This window comes from Cardiocondyla obscurior, linkage group LG03, assembly GCF_019399895.1.
Source record: "Cardiocondyla obscurior isolate alpha-2009 linkage group LG03, Cobs3.1, whole genome shotgun sequence".
Classification (NCBI taxonomy): Eukaryota; Metazoa; Arthropoda; class Insecta; order Hymenoptera; family Formicidae; genus Cardiocondyla; species Cardiocondyla obscurior.
The window spans coordinates 3,990,912-4,008,758 of NC_091866.1; the positions used below are offsets into that span (position 1 = coordinate 3,990,912).

General features: G+C 37.7%; 3 protein-coding genes across 11 annotated transcripts in view; 2 read left to right on the forward strand and 1 right to left on the reverse strand.

Annotated features, from left to right (window-relative positions):
- The window catches only part of LOC139101216 (latrophilin Cirl), a 335,791-nt gene extending 323,102 nt beyond the window's left edge, over nt 1–12,689 (forward strand). For 6 of the 7 annotated variants that reach the window (XM_070654213.1, XM_070654214.1, XM_070654212.1 and 3 more), the window contains 2 exons: nt 2,876–3,073; nt 5,112–12,689. In XM_070654213.1, coding sequence (XP_070510314.1) covers nt 2,876–3,073; nt 5,112–5,954 — 1,041 coding nt within the window. In that variant the 3' untranslated portion in view covers nt 5,955–12,689. The remainder of the gene's footprint in view (nt 1–2,875; nt 3,074–5,111) is intronic. The other variant, XM_070654217.1, reaches the window with a different exon arrangement.
- Nucleotides 12,690–13,408: 719 nt separating this feature from the next.
- Nucleotides 13,409–15,383, forward strand: LOC139101218 (serine/threonine/tyrosine-interacting protein). 3 transcript variants are annotated; one of them, XM_070654220.1, is made up of 6 exons: nt 13,409–13,564; nt 13,819–14,046; nt 14,248–14,361; nt 14,441–14,592; nt 14,771–14,959; nt 15,051–15,383. In XM_070654220.1, the coding sequence occupies exons 2-6, from the start codon at nt 14,041–14,043 to the stop codon at nt 15,262–15,264; spliced, it is 675 nt and encodes a 224-aa protein (XP_070510321.1). In that variant the 5' UTR covers nt 13,409–13,564; nt 13,819–14,040; the 3' UTR covers nt 15,265–15,383. The 3 variants fall into 3 exon arrangements, with proteins under 3 accessions (XP_070510321.1, XP_070510323.1, XP_070510324.1); XM_070654222.1 differs by having other exon boundaries at nt 13,558–13,698; XM_070654223.1 differs by lacking the exon at nt 13,409–13,564 and adding an exon at nt 13,679–13,741.
- Nucleotides 15,384–15,609: 226 nt separating this feature from the next.
- Nucleotides 15,610–17,839, reverse strand: LOC139101219 (NPC intracellular cholesterol transporter 2 homolog a-like). The gene is made up of 4 exons (XM_070654224.1): nt 17,685–17,839; nt 16,283–16,396; nt 15,944–16,125; nt 15,610–15,753 (listed from the first exon to the last, which is right to left on the reverse strand). The coding sequence occupies exons 1-4, from the start codon at nt 17,770–17,772 to the stop codon at nt 15,670–15,672; spliced, it is 468 nt and encodes a 155-aa protein (XP_070510325.1). The 5' UTR covers nt 17,773–17,839; the 3' UTR covers nt 15,610–15,669.
- Between the last annotated feature and the right edge of the window lie 8 nt (nt 17,840–17,847).

Below are 17,847 nucleotides of genomic sequence, written 5' to 3' on the forward strand. Positions count from 1 at the left end.
TTTTTATCTTGAAATAATGTCACGAGCTTTTAAAATTTATCACTATTATTCAGAATATATTTTAATTCAATTTCTTAATTTATTAAATTATTAGGATTAATTTGGCAATAGTTTATTAAATAAATCACATGCTTTTAATTTTTCTATAAAAATTATTATTACACTGTAACGTAAAAAAAAAAAAAAAAAATATGAGTTTGATCTGTCAGTTACTGCCTTTCTTCTAATCATAGCAGAAATAATTTTGAACATCATGATTTACAATCGTTCACGTAATCGCGTCTCCTTTTTATTGTCTTCTATTCTTAACTCTTTTACTCGTCATATTTGGTACATCAGACGAGTTGTAATTTGATCAGCAAAATGATGATTACTCTCGTTTATTACAGTAGCAATATTTAAAACCAGATATCGTCGTATTAATTTGCGCGACGCAAGTAATATAATAAATATCATTTCTGAAAACATAAAGAGTTAAGAAAAGTAAAGATCGAAGTAATAAGCGAAATGGTAAGAGGTCGGTATTTGTCGCTTTGAAACTTCGCGCTGAAGACTTATTTTAATTTTAGTAATTATCCATGCTACTTTATTCGCATTGTCAACCAGATCGCCCTTTCACGATGAAGGAGTTTAAACAAACGAACTTCCGTCGACGATGGGGAAGGTATACGTTCAGAAAGATTCGTAATGTACCAGCGGACCTAATTCTAACTAGACACGCGAAGGGCGGAGTACGAAGGGATGCACTCTATGCAAGCACTTACACGTCGCATTTCACGTCGATTTGTTCTCTTGCACTTCATGGCACTTCCGTATTCCGCCTGAACGCGCTTCCAGTAATTAAGTGGTTTTTTTTTTTTTCTCCCATGAACAGGCGGCGATCGATGGAAAACGCTTTCTCGAAAATGTGAATGGTCGTGCATAACGATTATTACGTTGCAACGTTCAACGGCATGGGCAAAAAAAAAAAAATGTTTTTCTTCTTTTTGCGTTTTCCGTCGAAATTGCCGACATACTTCACACGCTGATAAACGTCTGTTTAATTCTTTACGTTTGTTACATTATCCGTTGACATAACGTTACAAAATTATATTTATTAATTCATTAATCTCGACTTGATCGAGCAATATTATTTTGAACCTTGTTAATGGAAAGGAAATTTATTATACATTTATCTTTATTGGAAAATATTAAATTTTTTTTAAATTATTTAGATGTTATTAAAAGTAACGATGCGAATAATAAACTTTAATAATTTCATATAAATTATTTAATAACAGTAATAATAATCGCAAGGAAGAATGGTAATAGAATTTGTGCTTCAAGTGCAAAGAATTAAAAGGCGTTCAAATGTTCGCTCAGGCACTCACTCACACGATCAGTCACTTAATGGAAAATGAAGGGAGGGGAAAAAAAGAAAAGGTACGGGCGAGGAAAATCCGTGCGAACCAATCCGTTACATTTGTCACACCTTCACCGCATCACACATGCTCATTCACCGGCCACTTTTGCTCTCTCTCTTTTTCTCTTTATTCCTATCGTTGGATGCGTTTCGTTGATTAACGTCTGACCGCATATCCACACAACGAGGTAAAGTATAAAGGCGATTCTCAGATGATAGACAATTATATTTTGTCACCAAAAATTCCCATCCACAGTTTCGTGGATTACAAAATTAAGTGCGTACATTAGTTCAACCAAATTTAATGCATTTTTATTTTTTTTTTTTTATTTTTTTTTATTTCATGTCTCTCTCGAATCAATTTCTTTCTTAAATTGGACTGTCGTTAATTTCAGATTTAATTTCTCTGCTGCGAATAACTCCTTTGACTTATTTTTTTTTTTTGTCTTTGATGATTTAATTTAAATTTAAATACGCACTTCTTCTTTGCATTATGAAAAGGAGTCGTCCAAGTATCGTTCAGTGTTCTTTTCCGACTTGTGTCAGAGCTGCAAGTCGTAGGTTTCGTTCGGACCGGAAGTCCGGCTGCAACGTTCGCGTGACCCGTCTTTATAGAGTCCCGAAACAGGTGCAATCACGTGTCGTCCTCGCGCAACAATCTCCTGTTCGAAGAGTGGAAGGGAAGTAGGCCGCGATGTGCTCGGAGAGAATTCTTCAGCGTGCGTGCCGACGTCGCGTATCTCAGAACGCTACGTCGTAGATTTGGTCCCGCGCGAGTTAAATCCGTTTCGCTTCCGGTGGTGCACGCCGCGCGAGATATCGCCCGATGTGTACAGGCACCCCGTATCTCCCTTATGTCCGCTCGTGTTGCGCGAAATTTATGCGCCCTTTCTCCCCGTATCCACGTAATTATGTATCCTAATTGGCATGAGATCTCTTTTGCCCCGTTGTTTTATCGACCTTAAAGTTTAAAGCATTCCCCGGTTTAATGATTTCAATTTGAATCTTACGCGTATTATATTGATTTATATTGATAAGTATTAGAATTTCACAGAGATGAAAGAGTTAAAAATCAAGGTATATCATTTCTTTAACTGCACAAGTTTTTCCAAGAAAAAAAAAAAAAATAAAAAAATAGCAAGCTCTTCAATCTGATTTTTCGCAGCACGGTAAATCTGTCTAATGTCTCTTTCTGCAATTCTAGTGAAGTTGTTTCTGGGATCAGTGCGATTGTTAGCTGAGAAACCCTTTGTTTACTGAATCATTTGCGTTGTAGCGGCGCAAGAAGTTTAATTGTTTAGTAATAAATGTCGATTTTTGCGGTCGGTGACCACGCATGGAGTAATTATTCGGAGAATAATTCATTCATTCATACACGTATACACTGAAATCACGAACGACACTGGCAGGGCTCGCCCTGCCCATCAGTAAACGAAGGGTTAAGGGGGAATGGCGGATTGGTTGCTTTTGCAGTACTTGGTATCCGGTCGAAGCTGGGCGATAGTCGATAGGCAGCCGGCAGTAACGGTGCCGGGTGAACCCGCCTCGACCGAGGCTCACATCGTGGCCACTCTGCCGTACGCACGTCACGCCTTCTTACCCTCAGCTCCCAATATCCCCAAATCTGCCACCGCCACTTGGGGCCACCTTAACAAAAACCTCATGTGGAAGGTAACTAATTCACCGCTAAATTCGCTCGCTGTGTTTCTCACCCTCTCGAAGGCGGCTCTACCTTAAAATAAATTTTTGCGAGTTGCAACTTATATACCTTGGCAAAAAATCCGTCTTAAATCGTGTTCTTTCATTTTATTATAATTCAACGTAAAGAAAAAAAAAAAATAAAAGGAAAAAAGGTTCGCCTGCTTGAAATATATAGTAGTCTATTTACATTTTAAATAATTTGTGGAAAGAGTTTCGAGCCGCGGCGTTTCAAAATCGCGGCTAAGCATTTGCGGATATCTCATTGATATTATGGTTCGTACGTTTGCAAGGATTTGCTAAACCGCAGTTTCCGCATTGATGATATCCTAAGTACGATCTTCTCGTCGGCAAGCAGTTTGCGTTTACAAGAGCCAACCACGGTCTTTGTATTTGCGAGGCTCCTGCATTTGTGAGAAGTACACTAATTGAGTATATAGTCCGCGCGTTTGCGAATACCTCGAAAACCACTATCCTCGTATCGAGCGTTTAGCTGTTTCCTGCAAGAGCCTTGTTAATTATCACTTTAACACGTTTACGAAAATGAAATAAAAATATGAAAGACTTTGTTAAATTTTGGTTTCAAAAAGTCTCGCTCGTTATGTATGTGAGTAATATTTTTGCCGAGTTAATTTAAGTTTCGCTGAAACTAGAGCCGTCTCCGCTACACCGTGTGACTTTTGGTCTTTCTCTTTCTCTCTCTCTCTCTCTCTCTCTTTTATTTCTGCATGGTGTGCGGTATTAATTTTCACTCATGCACAGCATCTAGTCACCCTTGCGCATCCTAGGAGTAAACCTGTTCCGAATATTGAGCATGGAGATGCGGATACACTTTTACGGCGACATAGTTTACCATAACTCTCCGTTAATGAAATTTATTTAACGTCTACATACGCAATAAGACTTTAGCATTCTTATTTTTAAACCTCCTTTCCTTTAATGCACTAAGTGCTGTTGTATTTAGTTTTTATACTTTTAACGATGCTCGTTAAGTTATTTCGCTATAGCAAAACGTAGTGATTGATGAGCGCCGGCTGAACCGTAGAACCAGACAGAGACGGAGATGTTATGGAATAAGCCATGTCGCTCTTCCGGTACCTGCCCTTGCCCCTTTCTTTTTCTTTTTTCTTTCTTTTTTTCCCCCCTTTTTTTTTCTTATTCTAATGCGCGCGTCCGGCGCGCGGGAACAAATGCGAATACACGGTTATGACATTTTATATCAGAACACAGTGCTCCATTTATCCTGTCATGAATTGTGTGTAGCTCATCTTGTGTGCCTTGGTTTACGTTGCGTGTTATTTTTTGGCTGTACAATGAAGAGAGGAGGATGATTAACCGTGAAATACGGCCCTCATGTAACGCGAGTGGAAGTTCTCGCTCCGTCCCTCCTCTCATGCATGCGCGATCATCAATTGAGCCGTTTTATTTGCAACTTCGTAAACGTTCGCTGGGGATTTCAGCGAAATGTAATTAAATTAAATAATGATGGAAGAATTGAAATAATGTATTAATTTTACTAATTTGTGATATAATTGTAATTTGATATTTTCACTATTTTTTTTTTTTTTTCTACATTAATTCGTCGATTGAAGTAAACGGCTCAATTTAATGAAAAATATTCTCGTGAGTTTGATAAAACTTTGATGCTTTCACGTTCAATTACCCCATACGATTAAATGATTAATAACGTCGTGTACTTATAGTGATAAATTACGGAATGTAATTTTTTTTTCTTTTTATTTCATATTTTTCAAAGTTACGAATTTTTATATATCATATTTCATTTACTTATAATAATTATTTTTGTTTCATTAAGACAGAGCTTATGTTTCATATTCATTATAGAATATGCATTGGTATCGTAAATGTTGTACATTTAAATCGTCCTAAAAGATCATTTTAACATGCTTGAGCAAAGTTCAATGAAGTCGAAAGTTTGACGACGTCATACCCTACACTCTTTCTCTTACGACATCGGTCTATTGTTCTAACATTCGCTTATTTTTCGCAGAACATTTCTTTTAAATCCTACTCCCGCGACTCCGGGCACGGCGGTTCCGAGCAGGAGGATTCTCCGAGGACGCACAACACCCTAACGCTCGGCCACTCCGGGAGGAGACGTGGACCGAATGAGACCAGCGAGCTGAACACCGGTACCAGGACGATCGGCGGTAGGCGCGCCGCGATGCCGTACAACCACACGTACACCGAAATCGTGGACGGTCGCGGAAACGGCGGTGTCGCCGGGCATCATCAGCTGCACGGTCATCACGGGCAGCACGTGCACCTGCCACGAGGCCTCGCCAACGAAGACGATCCGGTGTACGAGGAGATCGAGCGTAACGGCGGTGGTGGCGGCGTTAACGGTGCCGGAAACGGCGGTATCGGCGGCATCGTCGGCGCCGGCGAGATCCAAGTGTCGGACATGTCCGACGAGGACGGTCGTCGACAGAGCGATATGAGTAGGCAATCCTCCAGGAGCTACGGCGACCATCGGCCGCTGATCCCGTATTCGCCCGCCGCCGATCGCAATCTGGTACACTACGGCCAGGCAATGACGGATCGCGGCAATCCCGGGAGCGGTGCTAATCTCACACACTACGACTCGACGGAGTACGGGCCAGCAGTAGAGCGAACCCTGAACGCCTGTTGGGAGAAGCTGCGCCGACAGCAGGCCAGGTACGAGCTCGGGGATCTTCAGCGGCTACCAGCAGCGTACGGCATGCCGCCGCAGCAGGACCACACGCGGACGGTGGCCGTGCTGGACGGGCACACCGTCGTTTGTCACCTACAGCCGCAAACGGACATGTACACAGGTCGCGGTATGCCGCCGCCGTCCTACAGCGAGTGTTAGGTCCCGACGACGACCCGGGTTGGAGAACCTTCCTCGTTTCCTCGCGGAGAAACGGACTCTCCTGGGAGACGGTCCGTTTCATTCGGGACTACGTGCTGGTGATGGGGGTGACGATGGTGACGGTATCGATGACGCGTTCCTCAAAGAAGTAACAACGTGTCACCGACTCTTACCCTGGCGTCGAAGAGGACACGCGGAAGACGAACGTGTCGCTTTTTTTTAGCTCAAGCGTAAGCGCGACGGTGTCTTAATGCGGATCGTCGCGTTTTAGCCATAATCGACGTATCGCGAGCGTTCTAGAGAACGCCGCCCTTGTCTCCGTTCAGGTGGAATTTGGTCGAGCGAGGCGAGGGTAGAACAAGAATGAGAGTGAGTGAGAGAATGATGCGAGATCGGAGGGCGTCCAACTATGGCTGTCACATCGTCCAACGGGCGCCCCGTTTCTCTTAGAATATATCGTGTATGTGTGTGCGTGAGTGCGTACCACCTCGACGCAGACTCTGTATAACACAATTGTAGCGGACCTCTCGTTTAGGCTAAGTCGACGACGATGACGTGTGCCCGTCGTGGCCGGGCGTTTAGAATTGGCGAGTCGAGTGCGCGAATAAAGATCAGAACGTAACGAGTCCTGATGAAGATGGGAGATTTTACGAAGTCCGAAGTAGCCGCGAGAAGATAGGCTGTTGAAAAGATTTATTTTAGATTTTTATGTTTTCTAAATCTTGCATGAAAATGACGAACCATAGTTTTATTATTTCATAAGAACTCGTGGAAGTTTTGCAAAATAAAAAAAATAGAAAGAAAGAAAGAAAAAAAAAATTAGACGTACTAGAAATATTAATTTGTTAACTTCTTAATGCGCTAATACCAGCTTTTATAAAACTCGCGTATAATATGAGGATATGTTATGATTTCATGGATATTGATTTAAAAAGAGCATACGTGCCGATTCGATTTCATTTTTCTTTTAGCTTCTTTCAGCTATCATTTTATCCGTCACTTCCTACGGCAATAATATTCAACAACAGCGTTGTTGAGATCGAATCGAAATCCTATCTTCCCGCGCGGCGGACTTCGGGGGAGGAAATATTACGCGAGCATCGCCGATACTCGGCACATCTGCGTCAACCCTTCCCAGACCCGTGGCCTCCGCCGCATGATTGTATACGGGTCGGGGAGGGTTTACGGGACACGGCAAACCGCGTATCGTAAGCCGGTATTCAATGCGGTAAGTGGATTCACCGACGGCTCAGCCGTCACACGTCCGGCGATATTAGGTGTCGTGTTGATCGTAGCATTAAACGCGGCTCACCCGCAGCCGAATGTAAACCGAGTGTAAATCACAACGTGACGTACGTATCGTTTGCATCTAGTTACATCAAGCTGCGTTTAGTACTGCCGATCAACGACGTGCCCTCATACTGCCGCAGTGCGACGTCCGCCTCTCGTCGGCCACTTGGGCTGCATACCGTCGAGCATTCGGCAGTGCGGATAACTTTCCGGGCATGGATGATTAGCGCGGATCCTTCGATCTAGAGAAGCAGACGTTGTAACATAGATCTAGACATATCGCCGTCAGCCGAATCGTTAACGATGCGCCGGTATCGTTGACCAGCCGAGAGTCGACATGCTCGTATCTTAATTCTTATGCAGAACCGACAACGGCTCGATGAAAGAACCAGTATCTTAATCCGAGGTGAGATTGCTGGCGATATTATTTTCGCAAAAGGAACCATTGAAATTTATCTGATGACAGAAATTAATGAACAAATAAGGATGGTTTTTTTTTTTTTTTTAATTTATGACAAGCAGATTATTACTGAAGCAGTCTCACATATAATAGTATTCATTGTTTTATTTTTACTGGAAAACGTAATGACATTACGGAAAATTTATAACCCGTACTTATATAAAGTATTTTAAATGTTTGAAATATATTGGCTTCAGGCAGCTTTAGATACGACCAAGTATTTATCAAGAAATAGTACAAATTATTATATTTTCGAAATAATTTTAATCAAAGCAGAAACAGATTATTTTATGTTATTTTTTTATTTTTTTTATTTAGAACATTTTGAGATACAACACAATTAATATAAACTGATACAACGCAACTGTCCTTCTGATATCATCTTTTTTATTTGCTTCTTTAAAAACAGTTACTTGCTTATATTCTGCCTGAAGCCTATTCTGCGTGAGACTTCGTCCTGATATACGGTGAGTTCTTCGCGCGAGCTTTCGCCGAGTTGTGTTTCGACGAGCAAATAACGAGCGTGTTCTCGGCGCTGATGGCCGGAAATTAGATTTCCTCCCGTGCGGGAAGAACAAAAGAGAAATCAAGAGGCAATGGCTGGAGCGCCTTTATCAGTCGTACGTGGCAGCTCCTCGTCGCGCGCCGCTTTGGAACGTTACGTTTTAGTCCCAGAACGTTATTTTTATAAATAAAAAAAAATAAATAAATATATATATATGTATGTATATGTATGTATACAGTAACGATATATTATTATTGTGCAGGGAATGAGAGCGTGAGAGAAATGTGTGAGAAGGGCCCAGGAATCGTAAATGGGCAGGCAAATATTAGTGATACAAGCGGATTTCCCGAGCGACGTGGAAAAATGCGCGAAAACACTTAGTCACTGTTTTTTACTATTTTTTAAAACAAAACCGTGTATGTGTACGTGAGAAAGTGTGAGCTAGGATAATCGTGTAACCAAGGGATCCCGCGCGCGCGCGCTATTTATTTTTATCATCCCCGAGTGTTTTGTATCGCGAGCGGAAATGGTGTCGAGTGGGAAAGTTTGTCGTTTCTCTAACCATCCCTCGTCGTCTTCAACGACGGGAACCACGAGGATCTTTGTTCGGACAGTGTTCGCGTAGAAGAACATCGGAAGTGAGCTTCGGTGGTCTTCTCAATGGTGGTACATTGTGGATGAAATTACGTTGATCGGGCTAACGATATCAATAATAATTAAATACTTGCAAATGTTAAGAGTCACAATTTTCTTGTACGAAAGAACGTTTATTCTTCTATCAATACGACCATTTATTGTACTTTGTCTAGATGAAACTCGGTTTTAATACTTAAAAAGATGTAGAAAAGTTTGTCATTTAATTTAGCATTATTAGTTCGGTTTGCTTGACGCAGTAAAATGGTGATTTACAAGGGAGTTGCACCGGCAAGTGCGATAAGTTCAACGTATCTTTGTCCGCCATGTCGCGACTTCGTGGTTGTTTGATTAATTTTTCGCTCATGAGAAACACGCATATAGGAGAATTGTCATAGTGATAATCGCATTAGGGGTACCAGCTGTGTTAAGTGTGTAAATGTGTCCCGAGCAATTGTAAAATATAATTGCTCGTTCAGGCGTTCCGGAGCATTTGTCTATCGATGATTTTTTTTTCTTTTTTAAGCATGTACCAACACAAAGAATGTCAGCATATCGGAGCCTTTATAATATGATTTGTTAAATATAAGTTAAACGGTTAAAGATTTTAAAGACCTTTTTCCACAGGTGATGTAACGTACTTGGTAATGAGATTCGTCATATCACAAAGACGAAATATTAATAACTTCTTACAGATTTAATATAAATTAAAGAAAAAAAAGAAAATAAAAAAAAATTATTTAAAGCGAATCCTATAATTTGTCAATCGTGTATCAGAATAGTCGCTTCTGAAAACTTTATATGATATAAATATTCTAAAGTCTTTTAATACGTACAATTATATAGGCTACCGATATTTCTTTAGAACTTTCTTTAATATGAAATTCGATTCAATACCGCATTTTCACTGTTTAAACCTGCGATTACGATTCAAAAGTAACGAGCTGCTTAGAGCTGAAATTTCACCATGACTGATTTTGCTAGATAGCAATTAAACCGAAAAAGGTAGCTTGTGTATAATTTTCTACGACCGGGAAAATTGCGAGCCTCAGCCGTATAACGTATAATTACCAGGAAATTGTTGAAAGCACCCACATTCCATCCGTTCGACGTTCGTGCAAGTCTAGAAAGGTAGAAAGGGCCGTCGTGAACCCGAAAATCGATCACGGGGTGTCGGACGAGACCGGTAGTCTCGGCGCATTTTCAACGTTGAAACCGACGACGATGTTTGCGCGAATAAAAATCAAACGTCTGCAAAACTTATCTGCCGAACTTGCGGCAAGCGCATTTACATTTACTACGAGACATGCGACGAGAATGAAGTGGGACGGCGCCCTAGTTCAAAATGTTCCCCGGCTAAAGTTTTGATCGCGTGCACGAACACGGACACCGCGGCGTGGACACGCGTACGCGAGGCGTTATCAATGTCGCGAAGGACTCCGAGTGCGAGGGTTGTGTGTACATAGATGTAAATAGGGCTTTGTACATGTTGGAATACCTTGTAATGTAAAGTGGAGCGCGAGCGCGAGAGATCGTGAGAACCGAGAGAGCGAGGATGCGAGCGAGCGAACGAAAGAGGATACCCTGAGAGATGATGACCGATCGGATGCGGAAAGAAAGCATACCTAGGATAAGTTTATTAGTAAGTAGCGAAGCTATTACGAGCTATTATGTATTATCGGTGACGCGGCGCGGAGGGCGCGCGCATGTGGCAGATTTTAACTTAAGTCTCAACGCGTATTAGTTAATGTGTAAATAAACTAAGCGAAGGAAGTAAAATATTAAAGAGCCCAAGTAATCGTTGGATATTTATAACAAAACTCCACTAAAGTAGGCCGACGACGGAGATGTAAACGAGACGGTTGAGATCGAAACTCGCAAAGTCCACCACGGACGCGAAAATTTTTACTTCAACTTGACTCCTTTTCGCAATTTCGCTAGGATTTACTGTATTTATTTTTTAATATAACACTTACGTAATATTTAAAACCATCTTATTTTCTTCTCCGATGAAGAGTATCTGTGAGGGGTCTAATGTTTCAAATGTCAAAATTCTGTCTAAAGCCTCGCTGTCTCCTGCGACTTCGCTTTAAACGTAAAATTATATTCGAGGCGAATCTTATAAGAGATATAGTTTCACGTTTGAAATTGAGTTCGGAGGGCGAATCTTGGATTTTACGGATTACGATCCGAGTGTCTCGAGTGAAAAAGCGTGAGATAAAGAAAGAGGGAGAGTGAAGATAGAGAGAAGAGAGACAAAACGTAGCCGAGCACACTCGTCCACATGTGTATCGCTGCGCGAGAAAGGATCAAAGGATGAGAAGAGGACGCGTGTGCGGTGTTAATTGAACACGGACAGACGATGTACAGTGCATGTTTTATCCTTAGCCGTTTTATAAATGTAAATATCTCCACCCACCCCCGTTCCCTCACCCTTTTCCCTCCCCCTCCGAGACTGTTCTCTTTTCACTTATCTTTCTTATCCCGGTCACGTGGAAGAGAGAAAGAGACTCAAGATTAATTAATCGTTTCGATCGAGATTCCTTCTTTCGTAACGATCCTTTATTATCCGCTCCATCTCCTGATTCTTTACTTAGAATCCCCTTCTCCGTAAACTTCCTAGCTTCCGTTCCGCGAGATACTTAGTGAAATAAGCTTACGTTTCGAAAGACACGAAATGCGTTTGGGCGAAGGTTTAAAAAGTCATCCTCTCAATTCGTTGCCGCTTTACAGAAAACCGACTCAAAGTCATTTTTGATGCCTCTCACGAAGTAATATTTGCGTCCTATATACTGTATATACTGTAATTTGCAGCGAATGAGTGCAAGAACGCGATGAATCGACGCGCGTGAGTTACTTTGTACTTGTTTCATACATATTTCTTGCAACGTAATCGCGATCGCATAGGCCATAGGGCATCAAAACGACGGTCTCTGCACCAGACGCGATAACTGTGGCCGGGAATTGTTAACTCTTAGCTTGCTATTGATGTCTCTAAGTCCCAGAAACGGTGTAACAGCGATGTCAACTGTGCTGCCTGGTATAGTTAATAATTCAGAGTCGCGTATCATAGTATTGTATTATTCTACACGACTATACTGTACTTAGTATAGTTAATAATAATAGCCATATTATATTTCTTCTGCGACTGCGAGACTGATGTCAGCTGTTTGACGTTGCTGGTACTTCGAGACGTGTCAGTAGAGGGAAAAGACTTAATCCGCTTCCGGCTATCTCCTTATTCGAAACCGTCGAAGCCGCAAAATCGCGGCTTTCAGGGTCCACGCGATCGCGTATAATTCAAACAGTTCTGTGATTTTACCCTTTACGTTTTACTTTCGTAATGTAAACGCTAGAACTTAACGCTAGAACGCTAACTAGAACCGTCAGTACATTTTCAGGTGCTGAAATAAGATTTTATCAATTTGATAATAAATGATATTTGTTTTATTTTTAATTGCATTTTGGGATATATAAAAAATAAATAAAATAAAATAAAAGTTTTCTAACACTTTGTGGCAACGCGATTACTTCTTTTTTTTTTCTTTTTTTTAGAGAATTTAAATACTTTAATGTTAGAAAATAAAATATGACAAGCAATTGATTATTAGTTGTTTCGAGATTATATGTCGCAAAATGCTAATACTAAATATTAATTATATGCTAGCGTTCTAGGGTTTAAATATGCGCACATTTAATCATATACACATGAGTTTCCCTTACTACGTCGGCTGCCTGCGCACGTTAAAAAAGAAAGTTCAACGAAGCAGAGGAGGAAGAATAAGAATAGAGGATGAAGATGTAAAGCCTAGGTATCTCCGAATTAATAAAAGCCTCCGTTTTCTGATTTTTGTATGCTTCTTTAAAACTGTCTGATACAAGGAAAAACAAAGGATAAATAAATGTGTACCAATCTCTGAATAAAAATGCCACTTGCCTTCCTTTGTCCTTAACCATAATTGCCATAAGAATGATTAAAAGCTCAAATTATACTTGAATAAAATTACCAAAACGTACAACTCTTTTTTTTAATAAAGAAGTATTATTAAAAAAAAAAAAATACATTTCCTCGCACTCATCGCGACTGAGTTCTCGTAAAACTAATTAATTAAGCGAATAATAAATGAATACAGAGTCAACTCACCCTTTTGTGATTGTTTCTATTCCAAAATCTCCATTCCTCTTGTTTCGTCTGGTGAATTCCTTCTTGTCACTCACTTTTGTAACAAATAAAATGTATTCGTTTACGCAGCAGTCAGAGCAGTTACTGCAATTGTTTAGAGTTTATCTATCTTTTTCTTAATGTAGAAGAACAAAGATAACCTCTCAACTAGTGCAGTAACTGCGCTGACTACTGCGTAAACGAATGCACGCACCCAAACTACGCGAGGAAACTGCGATCGCGCAAAGCAACAAATCTCTCCGAGTTCGAAGACTGGGCGCCTTACTTCATGTATAAGCGGCCATCGCGCTTCTTGGCAGTCGACTTTACACTCGATAGATCGATTTAACACGATATATCTCTCTTTATTAATTACCACCAATTATCACTTTATTATATACTATAATTCACTAGCTGGCACGTTAAACGCTGCTTTATTTCTAGATTCAATAATGCGTAGTGATTACCAAATCATCGGCCAGTTAATTGATATGTGGTTTTTTTAAAGTAACATTTGTGAAAGTTTAAACCTGCCACAATTCATCGTTGATCACGCGATCGTAAGTCAGTGGTTTATGGTTATCTTTTGGTGACGGCAATTCCTTTTTTTCTTTTTTTCTTCCATCCACTCGTGATCCGAACCATCCGAATACAATTCTTCCCACGGGAGGTCTCCACAGTCTCTCCTGGCATCGTATGTATTTATATATAGTACGATAATACTACCCTCGTGATAGGTTATGAAGTCATGTATTTCTATATCATTTACGAACGTCTGCGATGATTTTTAATAACACGGCCATTCATTTAATAGCAGGTACATATATCAGCATGAAAGGACATCAGTAAAGGACGATATTCATCGTAGGATTACAGAATTTACAGGAGACGTCTACGCGGTCCGACAGTATAAACTATGATCGAACGAGGACGTATCAAAAATTAGGATTCTGACAATGGCTTTGACGTCAAACTCATTCAATACGCCTTATTTTAAGTGAACTATCTTTCATCAGCTTCTCCTTTTCTCTCAAGAATGGATGTACGTTTATTTCAAGATCAGATAAATAGTATGACTAAAAAACTAGAAACCTGTTATTTCAATTTATTATTTTTTTACAATATTGTTTTGTAGTTTGTTCCATTTATCTTATTAATGTTATTGTTATAATCTAATATTGATGGTTTAATGTACATTCTTCTAATAGTAAAAAAATAATTTTAAATCTATTTGTTGCTACAGGAAAGCACTGGAGGAAATGCTAATGAATCCGAATCAGACCAAGACTGGTCAGATATTTCTAATATCTGGCTAGAAAGGATAGAATGGACCTATACAATGAGAAGACACATGCAGGTGATTATATTAATTTGTTATTATTATTTTAATGAAAGAATTATTAATATAAAATTCTTTTTTTTTTTACATGTTACAGGAGGTAGTACCTGGTGTATTTCTTGGTCCATACAGTGCTGCTAGTCGCTCTAAATTGCAATCTTTACTTGATCATGGAATAACACATATAGTTTGTGTCAGACATGCTATTGAGGCTAACCTTATAAGGCCAAACTTTCCTAACAGCTTCAAGTATGTAATTTTAACCATAATAGTTCATCAACACAGGTGTCATGACTATTTTCTGTCTATCTGTAATACCAATTTATATGTTTTCTAAATGAAATCACTGTAAAAACAATTTGTGAGAAAATATTTGTTAATTTCTTTGTAATACAATAAGATTCTAATACTATTTTTTTTTTTACAGATATCTGGTGTTAGAAATTGCTGATACAATGACAGAAAATATTATACAGCACTTCAAAACGGTAAAAACATTTATTGATGAAGCATTGCTGTCTGGCGGCCGAGTATTGGTTCACGGAAATGCAGGAATTTCAAGATCTGCTGCATTAGTCTTGGCATATGTAATGGAAACATATGAACTTTCACAAATGTAAGTTTTTTAAAAACCTGTAATTGTATCGATATATATGTATTTTTTTATTTAAATTCTACAGCTCTTCTTATTTTTATATTTAATTTAGGCGTGCATATTCAATGGTGCAACAAAGAAGATTCTGCATAAATCCGAATGAAGGTTTTATGACGCAATTAAGAGAATATGAGCCCATTTATCAAGCAGAGAAAACGTTGAAACATAATCAACAAAATTCGGAGATTCAACGTAGCAAACGAACAATTCATCAAATTGAAATGGACAATCGTCAAGATATGATTGAGAATGTGATGGACAGTTGATAATTTTTGAAAAATAGGAAAGAGATTAAAGTTACCAAGCTTCGTATTAGATCAAACAATAGTCCCTTTTTTTTTAATCGAGCTTTCTGCACTTTAAATTATTATTATTACAATAGTATACAAATATACACTCATTTCTAGAGATTTTATTTTCTAATTATGTAAAATATGTGGAGATGTACGTATCAATAATGTATTCTCTTTATAAATTTATTTTTATTTTGTTTTTATTTTATTTTATTTTATTTTCTTATCAATACTTTGACATGGTATTTAAAATTAAATAGTGCATTACATTTATTTCAAACTTTTATCTCGAAAATGACACGTTTAAATTTGTTAAGATACTATGGCTAATATTTTTCTTTATTCTCAATTTGCAAGCGTAAAAAAATATTTTTCAAGTTACTCAATTTTAACAGGAAACTCTATGCACACAATATTTTTCTTTTGCTCATTTAGAAGCTCCCACTTAACGTACAGACTCACCTGAAAATAATGTTTTTATAGTATAAATAAGTTTAATTGTTTTATTACGCTTAAAAGATATTATTAACGCCTAAATTAATATATTTGTAAAGTAAAAAAAGAAATAAAAAAATTTTTAAGTTATTAAAATAAAGTTTTAAAAATTGAATATCAAAAAAAAAGTCTAATATAAGTTTTAAATGTTCATTACTTTAGGATACTTCTTCTGCACGAACATTGTGGTTGTATAACTATACTCTTGATTCTCACGTAAAGGACAACTAAGGCCATCATTAGGATCTTCGCACGCATTAGGGTTTTTTAATGGGAAAGGAATTGGAACATCAAGCATTACGCCGTATACAGCTACGTTGACTTGCGTGATATTAATTTCTGCAAAAAAAAAGTCCAGACATTGTAAGTATAAAATAATCATAATTTGATGATGTATTGTTCTACAATATAATTATTATACAATATTATTAATTTAAAGTCGAATTTCTTTATGGATAAAATGTACATTTGTAATTTTAATCATTTTTGTACTTACTAGGTGTAAATTTAAAGGATATAGTTGCGTTAGTATTACGCACTAAATTACATTTTTCATCAGATGATTGACATTTAGTAACAGACACATCTCTGAATGTGCCTAATTCTGAGCCTACAATAACATTGAAATAAGCATAAATTATATTAAACATTAAATATCTTAACATAAAATCAGAATTAAAGGCTAATTACGTTAAAAATATGTTAAATATTAATTTAAAAACCACACTATTCTTTTATAAAAATTTAGTTTTAAATAAATTCTTCATATAATAATTTTTTATGATTATAAAAAAAATTATCTTAAAAAATTGGCTTAATTAGAAAGTACGATAAAATTTCAATAATTGTAATTGTTTCTTAACAATTTAGCCAAATTCTATTATAATTTTTAACTACACAAAAGTTTCTTGTAAGAAAGAAATAATAATACGATGTCAACAACATCATTAATGCTCTTCTTGTTCTCTTTTATTATGTGTCATTATCTTTGATTCGATAACTTAACTCTTGAATCATATGGCTTAAAAGGTATGAGTTATCATTTATTTTGTCTTTATGAAGATATACGTTATATACATTCTTGTCTCCCATATCGAAACTGTACGTACAAACATATGAACTGATAACGTAATCTGCCTTTTAAATTGAAAAACGAACAAAATAGAAGCTTATAACGTAACTAAGAAAGAAAATTTTCATTACAAATTTTTATGTTTAGTTTAAAATAAAAATAGCAGTGATGTAAGTCGTAATTACTTCCCTGCTCTTCATGAAACTAAATTAATTTCAGACGGCATGGGTTTTAAAAAAGAAAAAAAACCCAAGGGATTTTTTTCTTTAACAGCTTTTGGTGTTTAAAACGCAAAGTCTTCAGATATCTATAGTATACATGTGTAATCTATATTGTGAAACCTGAACTCGATGAAATTTTATCTACATAATTCTGCATCATGTTTACTTTACCATTTCCTGAGATTCATTTCTGATAGTTGCATATCTAATTGCAAACTTTGACAAAAAAACAGATTAGCATTTCTTTGCCTTTTTGTTGTTTAAAATGAATACCTTCTACAGAATGTAAATTTTCGTGATTTTTTAAATAACATTAAAATAATCCTCGATAAATTTAATATTTTTCAATAATTATTATTCATTATCACCGATTAGTTTAACGATCATTAATTTCACTTTATAGTTAACTGGATTTGATACAATAGTTTCAATCTTTTTCATTCATCAATATGTTTAAGTAAACAAATATAGAGACAATTTATTGAAAATGCCGACATTCTCAATTATTGTAGTGATTAAAATTATTTTAAATTCCATGCAGATTTATTACAAAACAATTGTTTTATTTAGGTGAATTTTTTAATTTGTTCTAAGTACGCACTCACCGCAATCATCGTATTTGTAAGCAAGACAGAAACTGAAATGGCACAGCGCGTAGAAAAGCGCAAATGCGATGATTGTCACTCGTACCATGTTGACACTACGACTACCGCGTGGTTAATAATGTGCCGACGATTCACGTTACACAAACGTGACTCGTGGCATTAT